At 40.2% G+C, this 16,949-nt stretch overlaps 1 protein-coding gene across 2 annotated transcripts in view; it reads left to right on the top strand.

Moving 5' to 3' along the window:
* SNAP91 (synaptosome associated protein 91) overlaps window positions 1–16,949 on the top strand; it is a 68,737-nt gene that overhangs the window by 47,316 nt on the left and 4,472 nt on the right. The window contains exons 18-29 of one of the 2 annotated variants that reach the window (XM_042890533.1): window positions 163–420; window positions 617–694; window positions 799–870; window positions 1,346–1,429; window positions 2,358–2,441; window positions 8,111–8,248; window positions 9,517–9,666; window positions 11,193–11,223; window positions 12,414–12,525; window positions 13,348–13,371; window positions 15,736–15,819; window positions 15,890–15,994. In XM_042890533.1, coding sequence (XP_042746467.1) covers window positions 163–420; window positions 617–694; window positions 799–870; window positions 1,346–1,429; window positions 2,358–2,441; window positions 8,111–8,248; window positions 9,517–9,666; window positions 11,193–11,223; window positions 12,414–12,525; window positions 13,348–13,371; window positions 15,736–15,819; window positions 15,890–15,994 — 1,220 coding nt within the window. The remainder of the gene's footprint in view (window positions 1–162; window positions 421–616; window positions 695–798; window positions 871–1,345; window positions 1,430–2,357; window positions 2,442–8,110; window positions 8,249–9,516; window positions 9,667–11,192; window positions 11,224–12,413; window positions 12,526–13,347; window positions 13,372–15,735; window positions 15,820–15,889; window positions 15,995–16,949) is intronic. The other variant, XM_042890543.1, reaches the window with a different exon arrangement.

Below are 16,949 nucleotides of genomic sequence, written 5' to 3'. Positions count from 1 at the left end.
TGGCATGTCTGGATAAGTAGGCTAGATGTAGAACAACCTCATCTATGTGTGTGTGAGTGTATTTGCAGTATGTGCATAGCCTATAGTTGCTTTGTTCTTGACTTCTTCCCTCACTGATACTAAGTAAGCATACACGTATATTTCCCCTCTCCTTTTTACAAGACCCCTTTGCCCCATCTGAAGGTAGTGCAGAGGCTGCTCCTGAGCTGGACCTCTTTGCTATGAAGCCAACAGAGACTGCTGTTCCTGTAGTTACCCCTACAACTAGTGCAGCCACTCCAGCTCCTGCAACAACTCCTTCTCCAGCTGCTGCTGTTGCTGCTGCCACTACTGCTACTACAGCTACTGCCACTACCACTACTGCCACCACTTCTGCTACTGCCACCACCTCCGCTCCTCCTGCTCTAGATATCTTTGGTGGTAATTTTGTTTTTAACTCTTTGGTGGATTGATCTGTCAGGAGTACTGAACTAAAAATTGTTGCATGCATGCTGTGTGCTAGGCTTTCAAGCCAGAGAGCCTATTAACTCCAAAGATGATGTACAGAATTTGAAAGTTCACATTCAGTCCTGTGTTTCAAAAATGAGTTAAAGACGTGTTGTGTTCTTGGCCTTAGATTTATTTGAGTCTGTCCCTGAGGCACCTGCAGCTCCTAAACCAGATGCTACTCCTAGCATAGATCTCTTTGGTACAGGTAAACAGTGAAGTCTTCAAATACTCTGCTGCTTTGATGCCTTGTGATGGTGTAAACTGACTGAACAACACTCAACTTCTTGTTTTTTCTTTTGTTTTTGGAAGATGCTTTTTCATCTCCACCACATGGAGCTTCTCCTGTGCCTGAGAGTTCTCTCACTGGTGATCTCTTATCTGGTAAGTGTTTTCACAGGCCATCCTATAGACTTATGGTTTTGATTTTGTGGATTTTTTTTCCTTATAACTGAAAACCAAAACTTACTACCAATTTATATCTTTAAGCTGAAATAGTAAATTGTAGGTTTGTTGATACTTTGATCACAAGATTAGCAGTTATTGAAGATGAGGATCATGAAGTGGCTAACACTGAAGTTAAGTAAGTGATGTGGTTTTTAAGAGAGTATATTCTTCTGTAAGCATAAGAAAGTTATTAATAAATGTTTTGTTTGTTGTTTTTTTTTTTCTTTAAAGTACTCCAGTGTTCAGTTGCTGTGTGAGAAATGTGACACTTTCTGTTTGCAGTTCTGCAGACTCTCACCCGGCTTTACGTACCCCATGATTCTACCTAATGGAGCCTATGTTGCTTTGAAATATTTAGCTATCATTGTTGCCTTGCTGATACTAAATATTATTTATCCTATGCTTACTGCAGTGGATGCATTTGCAGCCCCCTCTCCTCTACCCACTGCCTCTCCAGCAAAGGTGGATTCTTCAGGTGTGATTGACCTATTTGGTGGTGGGTATTTTTCTTTCCTCACCACTTCAGAGCTGAATCACTTCATTTCAGTTAACTTTGCACTTTGCCAAGCTGCAGTTTTCCCCTTCTTACAGCTTTTCTTTGTCATTACAGCTAAGAATAACACGTCCAAATCTTCATATTGCACATTAATGAACTGCAAATGAGCTGTCTTTTTTACCATTCTGTTGTGAATGGCAAATGTAATTTGCCATTCTGTCTTCAGTCAATGCATGTATGAGTCTTTTTCTCAGAAGTCTAATGAAAGTATATTATGTTCTTCCTTTTTTTTTTTTTTTTTACTTCTTCTTTGCAACTCTTCACTTTCACATTAGTTTCTCTCAGTTCCATTTCTCAGAGCAAAGCAGCTGAATTTTTGAGGGTGATTTGCCTCAAAGCAGAGGGCTGAATTACAAGGTCCTTGTTAGATTTGACAAGTTGGAAATTGGGATGAGCACAACCAGCTCTAGAAGTGCTGTAGAAGAGATGATTGTTACTTAGAAGTAGTGAATATTCAAACATTAGTGAAGTACACGTCTAATAAGACTTGATGTGAGTCAGTAAATTATGTCTGGAATTACTCCAAATTTTGAATAAAATGGCTTACCCCTCTAGTCTAGAATGCTGCTCTTGAGTCTTCTGATAAGTGGCCCAAATATAAGGATCTGCAAGCCTCACTGACCTAATATTCTTATCTTCTTCACTGCTATTCTTTGTTATAGAAAAATCTTTGAAATGCTGGTTTGTTGCGTCTCCTTTTCTTCCACCTGAGCTTTGCATCCATGGTACTGCTCTGATAAAGATGGCTAAGCACGTTCATTTTCTTCTGATGAATGAAATTGTTATCCTATTGTTGTCTCTTATTTGAGTTGAATGATGAATTGATGCATTTAATATTGAACTCTTTGCTTCCTGGAATTCCCTTTAGATGCTTTTGGAAGTAGTGCTCCTGAACCTCAGCCGGCAACCCAGGCCACTTCTAGTTCCTCAGCTTCTGCAGACTTATTGGCTGGTAATAAAGAACTTTTTAACCAATTTATTGTCATGCAAAATCTAATGGATAGTCTTATGAAATGTTGTGAAATCTTACATGGGTGGATATGGATGATTGCAGTGGGATAAAAATAGCTTTTAGTAAGATTTCTTGGTACTTTAAACTTAAATTAAAACTTCTTGGGTTTGTAATGGAGGTGTTATCCCATAGAAAGGCTTAGGTTGGAAGGCACCTTAGCAGTTGTCTTGTTCCAACCCCCCTGCTGTGGGCAGAGTTGCCATCTAACTAGATAGGAGGCTACACTTTTTATTCCTCACTTGTAATTCATGGTTATTTCTTGGTTGATTTAATAAAGTCAGCTTACATACTGTAGATGTTGGAAAATTGAATCAATGATTTCTCTCAACAGTCTTGTGTTTAACCAGAAAGAGTGGGTTGACAAAAGAGAGCCTTCTTGAGTGCAAGGACACAACAGTGCTAGAAATCCTCTCCTTATACTTGCTTGTTCTGAGTGATGCCAATTTAGGAGGTCAAATAACTATACTTCTAGTCTGCATCCTAAAAGCTAAGCCACTTCAGCTGAATTCTGTTTCTGCAAAATGCCTGCCACATTGTGTATTTTAGTGGATATACAAATTGTGCTAAACAGTCAGACTCTTCCCCATCCCGGTGTGAAGTGCATAGAAAACAAGATCCCAGCATGTTTTTTTTCAGGCTTAAAGAAAACTAATATGTTTCTGGTTTGAAGAAGAACTTGACTAATTTTTCCTCATGTTTCTAAAAGGTGAATTTGTCAGGTTATCCTTTGCAAATGTGGATGATTGTTAGCTTCATGTTGTGCTTCTGTGGCTTTAGTTCAGACCCAGAGTGGAAGTTTGCTCTTTATGTAATGATTAACCATTCTAGGCATGGTGGGACCTGATGTCATTGGCTGTCTGTATGTCTGAAGTTCTCCCATGTCAATTTACACAACAGAAGTCAAATCCTATGTATGTTTTTGTCTTCAGAAATATATAATGCAAGTAAGATATCTCAGTGTTTTTGATAGTATCTGCTCTGCGTGTGGGCATCTCCTAGTTGGGCTTCACTAAAATATAAATGTTCTAGAGAATAACATGCATGTCTGTTCTGAATCTGTTCCATTTCTGGCCATCTGACTACTTAGTCGAACATACACTGTGAGGGCATGCTATGTACAAGTAGTTTCCAGACTTCAGGATGGAGGGCTTCCTTTTGTTTTAATACTGTTATTCTTTGTATTGGTTAAAAATCTTATGAATAGCTTTTAAACTGTAGATGAGACTTTACCAAGTAGATTCTGCTCATTTTGTAAGAAAAAAAGTTTACAAAAGGAAGTGCTGCTGCCCTTTGCAGTATGTGGGGACTGGGTGCAAAGATGCTGTCAAGAAAAAGCTAATCTTATCAATGCAAACGTTAGAATAAAAAAAAACTTTCTGTCTTTATCTGTAACTAAACTTAAATTACAGTAGGAGTTACGCTCTAGATGGCTTAAACTTCTGCAGTGCACTTTCTGAATCTGATGAGTCACATTAAATCAATACCTGAATTACATAATGGTTGTTGTAAGTCTGAATACTCAAGCAGACCTGAAGCTGTTTGAGTGAATAGATTTTTTCTACTTATATGCATCCAAAATGACACCAACTTAGAGGTGAATCTCAATTTGGCATATACAGAGGGTTGGGAAACATCACAGCATATTGCTAAACATTTGTTCACCCTAGATAATGGCAGATGTATAGCCTGCAGTGCAATCCAGTTTTAAATTTAAGATTGTCTAGGTTTCGCTGAAGGCTTGTCCTTCATGGTTTATGATTAGCTGTAACAAGTCTTTATATGCACAGTGTTACGAGTATACTTGCCATGCATCATTGTCTCAAGTATTCTGCTTTCAGGTAAGTGGCTAACTCTGCTCTCTTGGAAAGGGTGGTAGAATTTTTTTCATACTCTTCTGAGCCTCTCAGCAGACAAAAATGTAGTTATGTCAGTACATGCAATAGTCTAGCCTTTTCCCCTTCTAGATTTTTCTGTTCAATTAAATGAATACATGTGTATCCCAGTGTCTAATAGTATGTTCTTATAAGAATGATAGAATCATAGAATCACAAGGTTGGAAACAACCTGCAAGATCATCTGTCCAACTATCCTCCCATTACCATTGCTACCACAAGCACTGAACCATATCTTGCAGGTCCTTGTCCAGACACCTCCTGAACACTGCCAGGGACGGCGACTCCACCACCTCCCTGGGCAGCCATTCCAGTGCCTGACCACTCTCTGAGAGAAAAAGTTTTCTTTATGTCTAACCTAAACCTCTTGTACAACTTGTGGCCATTTCCTTGGATCCTGTTTGTTGCCTGGGAGAAGAGGCCAAATCCCTCTTCATCACAACCTCCCTTCAGGAAGTTGTAGGATGCAATAAGTTCTCTGATCCTCCTCTTCTCCAGACTGAACAATCCCAGCTCCTTCAGCCGCTCCTCATAAGACTTGTGCTCCAGACCCCTCACCACTTTCATTGCCCTTCTCTGGACCCGTTCCAGGGCCTCAATGTCTTTCTTGTAGCAAGGGGCCCAAAACTGAACACAGTACTCGAGGTGCGGCCTCACCAGCGCTCAATACAGGGGGATGATCACCTCCCTGCTCCTGCTGGCCACACTATTTCTAATGCAGATCAGGATAGCATTGGCCCTCTTGGCCACCTGGGCACACTGTTGGCTCATGTTCAGCTGAGCATCAACCAACCTCTAGGTCCCTTTCCTCTTCAGAGTCACCCAACCATTTAGCTCCAAGCCTATAGCACTGTATGGAGTTGTGGCCAAAGTGCAGGACCTGGCATTTGGCCTTGTTGGACCTCATCCCATTCACCTCAGCCCAATGATCCAGCTTATCTAGATCCCTCTGAAGGGCCTCCCTACCCTCACGCAGATCGACACTACCACACAACTTGGTGTCATCTGCAGGCTTACTGAGGTACACTCAATCTCTTCATCTAGGTCATCAATAAAGATATTAAACAAGATAGGCCCCAGTACCGACCCCTGGGGGACACCACTTGAAAAGGGGCTCCAGCTGGACTTAACTCCATTAACCACTAACCTTTGGGCATGGCTCTCTAGCTGGTTCCTTACCCAAATTACCCAAAGAAGGGTATACCTGTCCAGGCCACGGGCAGCCAGTTTCCCCAGAAGAATACTGTAATAGACTGTGTCAAAGGCTTTGCTGAAGTCTAGGTAGACTACATCAACAGCCTTTCCCTCATCTACCAGTCTCGTCAGCCAGTTGTACACGGAGATGAGGTTGGTCAAGCAGGACCTGCCTTTCATGAACCCATGCTGGCTGGGCCTGATCCACTGGATGTCACACACATACTGTGTGATCTCACCCAAGATGATTTGCTCCATAACTTTCCCTGGTACTGAGGTCAGGCTGACAGGCCTGTAGTTCCCTGGATCCTCCTTATTTCCCTTATTGTAGATGGGAGTCACATTGGGAGAAAGAAATCTTACTGAGTACGCTAGTAAAAACAACTTCAAAATCAGGCAGTTGGAGATGTCCATACAACATATCTCAGCTGTTGCTATTTCTGCCATCTTTCTCTGGGTCTTGTAAAAGCATAGATGACTAGGAATTATACATGTTAATGCATATTTTTGGCTTCTGTGCCTGATGATTGTGCATGTGGCTGAAAGCTATGAAACTAAGAGAACTTACCATGCAAACTTCACCTGAAGCTGGGGAGGACTCCGTTCTGTAGCTGGAAAAATAGGCATTTTGTGGGGATTTGGAAAAAGTGTACATAATTTTCTAAACAAAATTGTATAAACTGTGTTATGTCATGCACTGCTGCCAAGCTCCTTCTCACTCAGGAGGCAGAATGGGTCTGAGCATTGGATCTTTAGACGGTTCTGGTGCTGTAGGGATTGTTGGAGTCAGATGCCTTTGTCCATCAACCTTATTACCCTGCTTCTGCTGTGATTCTTCAGTGATAAGTATGTTTTCTACATGTAGTTGAATGCCTAAAGCTTGGCCTTGAGACTGGCGTTGAACCAGGAGAAGTTTGTATATAAGAGTCAGAGCACTAGTAATTTTATAGTAGTTACCTTCTATAGACCATCTAGTCAAAATGAAGCAGTAGAAAAAGCCTCCCTTTAGGCAGATAGAAAAAGCTTTGCTGTCACAGGCCTTGGCACTCATGAGCAGCTTTAACCACCATAATATATGCTGGAAGGGCAGTATGACTGGGCACAGGTGATCCAGGAGAATTCTGAAATGTATTAAAAGTAATCTCTTGAAGTAGGTGACCAAGTCATACCAGTGTGAGATCATTCAGTGGAGGGCCACCAAGATGGTGACAAATGTGACAAATGAGCAGAGGTTGGGAGCTGGATCCATTCACCCTTAAGAAGGCAAAAGCTACGCATTATAGCTGTCTAAATCCACCCCTTTGGAGGGATACAAAAATCAACCACGTTCCTTATGGAGGTGCACTGTAAGAAGAAAAAGATGGTGTGGGAATTCCAGAAACTTTTATTTATTGATTTATTACCACAAGAATCATCAGATACTAGAATTATCTGCCCACAGAGGTAGTAGAGTCTCTCATCATAGAAGTGCTCAAAGCAACTGTGTCTGAGCCACCTGATTTGATGAAACCTGCTTTTAGCAGGGGCTGGGACTGAATAATCAGATCAGATATCACCTCTTAAACTACCCAGTGACAAACCTGCCTCACAAACAGACACTGGGGAGCTGAGGCAGCTCTCTGATTCAGTATGTTTGTTCAGCTTCTCATTTAGCAACTGCAAGCATGTGGCTTGCTACAGAGTAGAGTTTGGGTATTAAAGATTTCTTGGTTCCAGAACCCTGAGGTGGGTCTAATAAGCCAAAGGAAGCTCATGCAGGCATTTGAAATGCTCTTTACTTCAGGCTATTGAAAACAGACTGCTCTGTGTCCTTCTCTTGCTTCCCTGCCTCCATCCAGTCCAATCAATCAGTCATCTAAAGGGACTAGTTTAAGTTATGATGTGTCACTGCCTGCAATCTGGCAAACTTAAGCAGCTGAAGGATATATCTAGAGGTCTTTCTAATCAGGTTGTGTTCTCCTGGACCTGTAATGTCACTTTTTTCCTACCCTTTCCACACTTTTAAAGTATTTGGTGTTTAGTTTTACTTCATTCTGAGAAACTATCACTTTGGGGGAGATCATCTGAGATCTCACAGTGATATTCGATATAATTAATGATCACAATTTGAACACAAATACTTTACATTCAGCACTGGTTTGTCTTGTAGTTAAATGCCTGGGGAAGACTTGTTTTCGTAGCTGAGAAATATGCTATTGTCACTGTTTTTTGCCTTCTGTATGTGAGCTTACTTAACTAGCACGTAGTATGGGAAGAATTGTGTATTCTGTTAGTGCACATCTGGAGGTATCTAAATAATGAACATTAAAGTTTTTACCAGCAACTCTTGAAAAAGCTTAAATTTCTTGGATCATATTTGGCATAAGGATGCTTGTGTAGTACTGAACTGTTTGCTGTAGTCTAGTAATTCTTTTTAGATTTATTTTATTATAGATTGAGCCTTTTATAGATTGAGCTTTTGTTAAACACAGCCCATCAAGACTGACTCTAATGTTCACACCTCTTTTATGTGACTTTTTGAAGGCTTTGGAGGTTCTTTTATTGCTCCTTCTCCATCACCGTCTCCAGTCACTCCAGCTCAAACAAGCTTACTACAGCCTAACTTTGATGCAGCTTTTGGAACAACAGCTCCAACGACTGGCAGTTCATTTGATGCATCAGGTGAGTCAAAAGGTTTCTTCCTATGAATTTTCTAATGTGTTTTATGTGTTAGATGAGTTAGTGGCACTATATTTAGGCTTGGAATGCAAGCAGTAGAAGTGATTTCCCTTTCATCTCAACTGGAAGAACTCAGTGTTATATTTAGGGAAATGTGTGCCTAAGAGCTTTCTGTGACCATGTTTTATTCTACCATGTCAGTGGAAACTGAACTAATGCAAGCATCATCCTTGCACGTGCTTTATGGCATGAATCAGAAATTACTCAGTGAAAATACTCTTTTGTAAATTAAATATGTACCCAAGTCATCTCGCTGTTGCTGCTGAAGCTGTTTTTAAGCTCGCATGGCACCTGAAGATTCACAGAACTGAGACAAAGTTCTTTGCCTGACTTATAAGCTTAAACTTTCATCACTGCTATCATTTTGTTTGTATCTCTTCCATTCTATACTTTCCATGCTGGGTCCTTGCTACAAACTTATAATTGGTGAGTTCTGCAACTGTACAAGAAAAAAAGGTCAAAGTAGTACTGCTGCGTGGTTATTTGGTTGCTTGCCAGTGCACATGCTATCCCTTCCTGTTGACTTAATATTAGCATGTACCTCAAATACAGATCAGAAGACAGAGTGTTGGCATGGGATGTACCAAACAGTTTGACCTCAAGGGATCTAAAAAAATTAGCTTCTGAGAGATGGCTGGACTAAGGAAACTAGCTCTGTCAGTGTGGATGGTTCTTATTCCTTCTGATCTTTTGAGATATTAGTAGGTTTTCCCAACTCCCTGCTGCTTGCAAGTGAATAGTAACATCCTGAGACTGTTTCAATCCTGTTACCATGTCAAGGTATAAGACTATCTTCGCCACCATAATTCTAAGTGGTGTTTGCTGCAAGATGTTCATTTTAAAAGCCTTTAAATGAATATCTCCTGACAAATGTGTGTGCATCTAATGTCTTTCTAAGGATAACTGTAAGAAGAGTAGTGTCATGTGGAAATAGTACTAACTCTGTGTAAATTCAATTGAAGTACTTTTAGGCATGTCCTGTCATTTTATTTTTCGTTGGTATAACTCTTTTAGGGTTACTACTGGATGTTCAGTCTCTAGTAAAATGATGTGCATGCCCTTGTTGGCATTACTTTTAATGTCAAACTGTGTTTTGGTAAGTCTTGTGACGTTGTTGTCTGTGCTATATTTGTTGGACCAACATCCAAGTGTCTGGTAGTGTTTTTCTTACCAAAGCTGCTGTTCATAAACTATTTTCCTGTCCCTTTTAGTGTTTGATGGCTTAGGTGATCTTCTTATGCCAACTATGGTTCCTGCTGGTCAGTCTATAACACCTGCAGCCACAACAACAGTTCCTGCTTCAGCAGCAAGCAAAGGTCTTGGAAGTGATCTTGATTCATCTCTCGCGAACTTAGTAGGCAGTAAGTGACAAATGTCTGTTTTAAGTGATGTGGCACATAACAATACTGTTTATTTGTGGATCCAAACACCTGTGCATTTTACCTTTCTTGTTTCAGTGTCCTCCTGTTTTTTTGTGGAGATCAGGTCAGCTACAGGCAAGAGTAGAGTCTGATTCAGGTAGCTGGTGCTCTAGGATCATAGCTTGTCACTCATTCCATCTGAATACAAGAAAGAACTTGTCTTTGAGGGTGACAGAGCACTGGAAAAGGTTTGCCCAGAGATGTTATGGAGTCTCCTCCCAAGGTATTCAAAACCCACCTAGATGCTTCCTGTGTAATCTACTGTAGGGAGCCTGCTTTAGCAGAAGGCTGAACTATGTGATCTTCAGGGGTCCCTTCTACCCCTTAGAATTATGTGATTCTGTGATTGTGTTTAGGATCTGGGATAAACAATAGGATCTATTTGCTAACTGTGATTTGTAGCATTTGAGCATCCTAGCTATGTTCAGGGACATAATCAGACTCTTAACAGATGGGCACTCAAGTATTAACAGATGGAATGGTGAAAATTGTCCAAAGCATCTGGTAGTACCATAGAATTTAAGCAGAAAAAGTTCAAAGAGATGTTGCTATTCTCCTTGTGAGAACAGAGTAGCAGTGGTATGAAGAACAGACCTTATCTCAGATAGTGAACTTCCCAAGACATGTATTTGAAGCACTAAACAAAAAATATTCTTTCCTGTAGTAAGGTAGTCGTTATAACTAAAGATCAGTAGCACCCTGTACAAATCTAACACAGACTTACCTAGAGTAAGGTACAGTGTGGAAGTTGTTCTTGAAGGACCTTATACATAGGATATACCATTCCTGTATGTAAATACAGCAAAGATATAACTGATCTTAAGGTGCACACTCTTCCGTTAGGAGTGGAGAGAAATGACCATATTTAGAAGTCAGCAGAAGTTTAATCACTCAAAACGCCTTCTGCAAGTCATTTGGTGTATCCAACTTTGGGGGAGAAAATAATCATACTCACCAGTCCGACTTACAGGACTTGTGCTGATCATGTGAGAAGAGAGTTCTTTAAAAATTAGATTAAAAATTCTTTCATAGGGTAGTTAAGGAAACTGCTTGGAGCACCCATTCATGACAGAGCAGATAAAACTGCAGAACATTCAGTTAACAGTTTTATCTGTCTGAGTAAAATAACGTTCAGTATATAATATGATGAATAGATAGTGCTGTCATTTGTGGTAGTTTTAATACCTTAAAGAACGTTTTGTAGAAATAAATGTATTGGCACTGTGGCTTGCTTGTGGAGCAAAAATGGCTTGAAGTATAAGACATCCATATGATTCCTCAGATGTAGTCCTGAATCAGATTTAGGTGTGGCTAGTACTCTGATGCTGACTAGATAAATGAAGACAGCCAAAACGTCATTATTCTTTATAAGCCCATGTGCTGTGAAACATGAGCTGTTACTTTGATGCGCTTCAATTTCTTAGATATGTGACTTTTTTTCCCTCTTTTTTTCTTACAACTTTCAGATCTTGGAATTTCTGGTACCACTTCTAAAAAGTAAGTTCAACTTTTAATTTAAAAAAAGAAAGAAAGTTTTCAGGTCTGTTTTATAATCTTATATTGATTTTAGCGATTAGTAGAAATCAATGAAGTGATCACATCACATCCCAGTACCTCCCTCCTTTTGTATTCCCTCAAACAAAAAATAGAAATTCATTAAGATTTTGAGAAAATTGTTCTATTCTATGCAGGTTCACTGAATAATTAATGTTGATTTGTTTCTGATGTAGCTTTTAAATTTGCTGGCTTAAACATGAACCTCTAAAATATATTTATGTTTATATGTATATCTTTGTATTGGATAGCTGATTTACAACTGGAATTGTCCAGATGATAAATTGCATTAGCTCCCTTCAGTTATTTAGGCTAGTATATAATAGTTCTGTTATCTTTTTACAGACACTGAATGGGCTTGTAACGTAGGCATGAAAAACTTCTTTTTGCAAGAAGAGATATTTAAAACATTACACTTGGTTTTGAATGCCTTTAGCTAACTGCTTACTTCTGTGTGGAGTCTTCCTCTATATCCAAGACCAGTTTGTAATGCCCATTCTTCAAGACGTGTTGTGCCTCTATGGAGATGATAGGAGGGAAATGAGTAAACAAATCATATACTCTGTCCTCCATGTATAGCTTCCCTCAGTCTATTTCATTCAAGGAGTTCAGCCTATTTTGGGTAAAGCAGCCTCTAACAAAATCTGGTTTTGAAACTGCCCTTTTATTCTGTGATTGATTTGTTTCTCTTGTATCTATCAACTTTTTTCAGAACTGAATGCTTTTCTCCTCCATCTTTCTGAGCAAGATTTCTAGCAATGAAATGACCTTTCAAAGACTTCTAGCAGGCAGCTCTACTTCTGGCCCCAGTAGAATAGGCAATAGCAGTCCCTCTTCCTACTTTGCAAGGGTATATGCAATAATATGTTACCTTCAATCAATACTAATTAAAACAGCTCTTTAATTCTCACCACAAAGGCTATAACCACTTAACTGACTTGAGTGTAGAGTGTAGTGGTGTCTGCCACTAACAGCCCTTGGAACTGCATGGTACTAAAAGTCTATCTTTCTGTTAATAGCGTAAACTGTAAGTACTATAAACTAATGTAGCTGCAAGCTTAATTTTAACGTATACTTGGTTTTCATTTTCATTGTGTGAGTATAAACAATAGCTCTCTCTGCCTCTCTACTAGGGGAGACCTTCAGTGGAATGCTGGAGAGAAGAAGCTAACAGGAGGAGCCAACTGGCAGCCGAAAGTAGCACCTGCGACATGGTCAACTGGTGGTGTACCAAGTGGCCCACTGGTAGGTGCTTCATCCATCAATACCACTGATAGTGAAACCTCAGTATTTTGAGACTGCTGAAGTGTGCATGTGTGTACTGCTTCTGTCTGTTTCATCAGAAGAATTTGCACTTGTATAAATGATACTGTTGTTACAAGTCACATTTTTAAGACCATATTTACAGCCAACATCACTGAACTGAAGTCAGTGAAGATGCAGTAGCCCACAAATGAAGATTCTACATACGTATTTAATGATTGAGGAGTCTTCCAAGAAAAGTGTGTGGTTAGACATTTAAGTCTTGGCCAGCATAAGGTCCAGATAAATTGTTCAAAGAACAGTGATATTCATCCAAAACTGATGTACTGACAGGAAAAAACTTAAGCTTGTTCTCAATTCAAATTTTCCTGAATGAAGTATCAAAAGACTGCGCATCATTCAGACTAAGTAGATGACTGACATTAGAGTAGAAGATAGCTTGTTCAGCCCAGTGAAGTAGTCTATTGGAAAGGGTAAGATTGCCATGTAAAATATATTAGAAAGCACTATTTTGAGGAAAAGGGGGTTGAACTGAGCTTAGAATCTAAACTTGGATCAAGAGCAATTTAGTAAGCTGCAAGAGTCTTCTGAAGGAAGGTCATACTTCATCAGAGCCGCATAGCATAAAGCAGCTTCTGTTGGAAAAAAGTGGGATGGAGGGGGAAAGAGAGCTCTCAAGTTCAGTTCCATGCTGCAATAGTCAAATATTAATGCAACTGTAAGTGTATTACAGCTTGTTCCTTAACCCTATGAAACTTTATTGAGTACATTAGTTGTAATGCTAACTTTTTTTTTTTTTAATAGAGAGGCTGGACAGTACTGTACAGTGTAAGTGAATTATTTTGGGGGGATCTCATTACACATACTAAACATGAAGATACTAACAACAACTCACCTGCACTGCAGTTACTAAGGCTGGCTTAAAACTACCTAGAAGCTACCTAACATGGCTCTTTCTGAGTTGTTCGTGCAGCAGAAAATCCTCAGATTAGGATGCTTGTTGTTTAATAAATCTGGAATTAGTTATCCTGACTAATCTCAGGTTCCTTAAGAAACTGGTATTTCTACCTCAAAGCAAGGATTAAGCAAGGACATTAAATGCAGCCTTCATGAAAGTGGGCTGTATGATGAGTAATTCCTGCATATCTCCAGAGCTGCTATCTGCTGTAAACTGAGAGCATGCAGACGCAGTAGGTCAGTGCTGGGACCAATGCTCTTTAATATCTTCATCAGTGACATTGACAGTGAGGTCAAGTGCACCTTCAGCAAGTTTACTGATGACACCAATCTGTGGGGTGCAGTTGACACACCAGAGGTATGGGATGCCATGGGATGCCATCCAGAGGGATCTAGACAGGCTTGACCAGTGGACCTAGAAGAACCTCATGAGATTCAGCAAAGCCAAATGCAAGACCTTGCACCTGGATCGAAGCAACCTTCAATGCAAGCTGGGGGATGAAAGGATTGAGCACAGCCCAATGTGGGGTACAGGTGGATGGCAAGCTGGACATGAGCCAGCAATGAGCCCTTGCAGCCCAGAAAGCCAAATGTATCCTGGGCTACATCAAATGAAGTGTATCCAGGCAGGACAAGCAAGGTGAACCTGCCCCTCTACTCTGCACTGGTGAGACCTCATCTGGAGTACTGTATCCAGATATTGAGTCCTCTGTACAGAAGGGACATAGACCTGTTGGGGCGCATCCAGAGGAGGGTCAGAAAAGTGATTCAAGAAATGGAACATCTCTCCTATGAGGACAGGCTGAATGAGCTGGGGCTGTTCAGCACGGAGAAGAGAAGGCTTGGAGGTGACCTGATAGCGTTTCAGTGTCTAAAGGGAAGCTAAAGGAAGGGGAAAGACTCTTCAGCAGGGTCTGTTGTCATAGAACAAGGGGAAATGGTTTCAAGCCTAAAGAGAGATTTTGTTTGGAGATAAGGAAAAAGTCTTTTACAGTGAGTGTGATGAGGCACTGGAACAGATTGCCCAGAGAGATGGTGGAGACTTTCAAGGAGAGGCTGGATCAGTCCCTGGGCAACGTGATCTAGCTGTGCATGTCTCTGTTCATTGCAGGGGAGTTAGACTAGGTGACATTTAAAAGTCTCTTGCAACTCTAAGGATTCTATAGTTCTGTGTTTCTATTACTGACTCAAGGTAGGTAGTCAGGATTTAGAGGCTCAGAAATGACCAAGCAACTTCTGTAACAGCTTGAGAAATTTTGCCAATAGTCTTAGTTAGGCCCCAAGATAAATGTAACGATGTTCCTAAAAAACCTACCATCATCTTTAATCCCTTCCTTGAATGCTTCCTGCCTCTCTTTAAAGTTCTTACTAAGAGTTTAAACAATGTTTGGATTAAATATACTTCTGTGAAAAGGAGATTCTTGCATGCTTTCAAGGCCATAAGGAGACTGTACATGGAAAATTACAGGCAAGGAAACCAAAAAGAGATGGTGCATAGGTTCTGCTGGATACCTGAGTTGGCTAGTTCAAGGATACTGCTTTAGATGTGCTGTTTATACAGTCAGACTACTAGACTAACATTTCTCTTTTCCTCAGTCCTCGTGGAAGATCTCTTTTCTTTGCTTACATGTTATTTGATGAAAAACAATTGCATAACAAGCTAAACTTTCCTTAGTAAACTATGTAACAGTTTTGATTGTGGTTTAAGTGTGTGAACTTAGTTTTTAAGTTAATATCACTGCATAATAATACTACTTTTTATTGGAAATTAATTACTATAGCAGTTCCTTCCTTTAACTTTACATTCTGCTTAAGCTAGGCATAAATCTATAGCTTTTACTAAAACTCAGTGCTATAGCATGTGCAATGGTGCGTTGGCTACCTGTTACAAAATTGGTGTGCTTTCTTATCCTGTGTTGAAAGAAGAGAAAAGTATGAATTTCCTTGGGCCCATTTTGGCTTTGTTCGGAAAATGAACTCCATTTGCAAAGAGAATTGAGTCTGTCACCCTAGCTTTCTTCTGACAGAGAAAGCTGAACATTATTGTAAGGACTAATTCAGTTATCATATATGCAATTCTCATTCTTCAGAAGCATCATAATTTTGAGGTTAGGTATAACCTACTACATAACAGCCTGACTTGATAGAACAACTTTGGGAATGCAGTTTCCAGATAATTGGCATTACAGAAATTCGTGCTTCTCTTTCTTTTTTAATTTTTCTTTTATGTTCCAGGCAGGAGCCGTGCCTCCAGCAGGTGGAGTTCCTCCCACAGGAGGTACCCCACCTGTTGCACAGCCAGGAGCCGCATTTGGGATGGTGAGTCTCTTTCACTATACAGCTCTCCCTTTTTTATCCAGAACCCTACTCATGCTGCCCTGATTTACAGCCCCCAGCAGGACCAGGTGTACCCATGATGCCCCAACAGCCAGTTATGTATGGGCAGCCCATGATGAGGCCGCCATTTGGAGCTGCCGCAGGCCCTGGTGTACAGGTGAGTCAGTGCTCACAGAAAGAATCTCCTGTGTCTAACTACATCCAAGATGTATTCTGGGGGGGATTTGGGTGAAGTTTGAAGTAGAGCTGTTCAATGTTTCCATTCTGTTCAGAGCTTGCCCATATTTGCTAGAGCTATGCTCTGCATCTTCCCTCTCAGCCCACCAAGAAGACTTCAGAAAACCAATCTTCTGCTTATGGACAAGCTTGAGTTCTTGAGTTCTTTCATGACAGCTGTTTCTTAGTAAATGCAAGTTTAATGGTTTTAGGCTGGTGGTATGCTGCAAAATTACTGCATTTGAGTATAAATTCCCATAATGTGTATAACATCACATAGAGTTCAAGAAGTGTTTTTCACTGCAATGTGCAAATTTAAATATTGAGGAATGGAGTTTTTCTTCTAACCTACATTGATGTGGAGAAATGCAAATGAAAGGTCTTGAGCTTCAGTCACTCTGTTGTTTTTTTTTCAAGTTGGGAGGTACATGCCACTGCTTCATTTTTCATGTATTTAAAGTAAATTTACCTAGTCTGACTTTGTGACAATCACGTTTAGACCCAAAAGGACACATACAACTTGGCCATATACAGCTAAAGCAAACCTGTTCTTAAAGAACTAGCATAGCAATTGAACTCAGGATTGGGTGTCTAAATTGTGAGACAGATGTAGAATCTTGAGCATAAATTTCCATGCATACAAATACTCTGTTAGTTGCTGCGTACAGGAAGTTTTTTATTCATTACATGAGGAGATATTTGCTTAGCAACAACTCTGGGTGAATCATAGAGTGATTTAAGCTTGAAGAAACATCTGGAAGTCCTCTCATCCAACCCTTGCTCAAGCAAGATGCCCAGGATCATGTCTAGATTGCTTCTGAAGTTCTTTAAGAAGGAGATTCCACAGCCTCTGAGGCACCAGTGCTCAGTCACCCACACAGCACAGAAGTGTTTGT

This window comes from Lagopus leucura, unplaced genomic scaffold, assembly GCF_019238085.1.
Source record: "Lagopus leucura isolate 7727_CA_CO unplaced genomic scaffold, USGS_WTPT01 Super-Scaffold_73, whole genome shotgun sequence".
Classification (NCBI taxonomy): Eukaryota; Metazoa; Chordata; class Aves; order Galliformes; family Phasianidae; genus Lagopus; species Lagopus leucura.
This window is presented reverse-complemented; position numbering and strand designations above follow the sequence as displayed.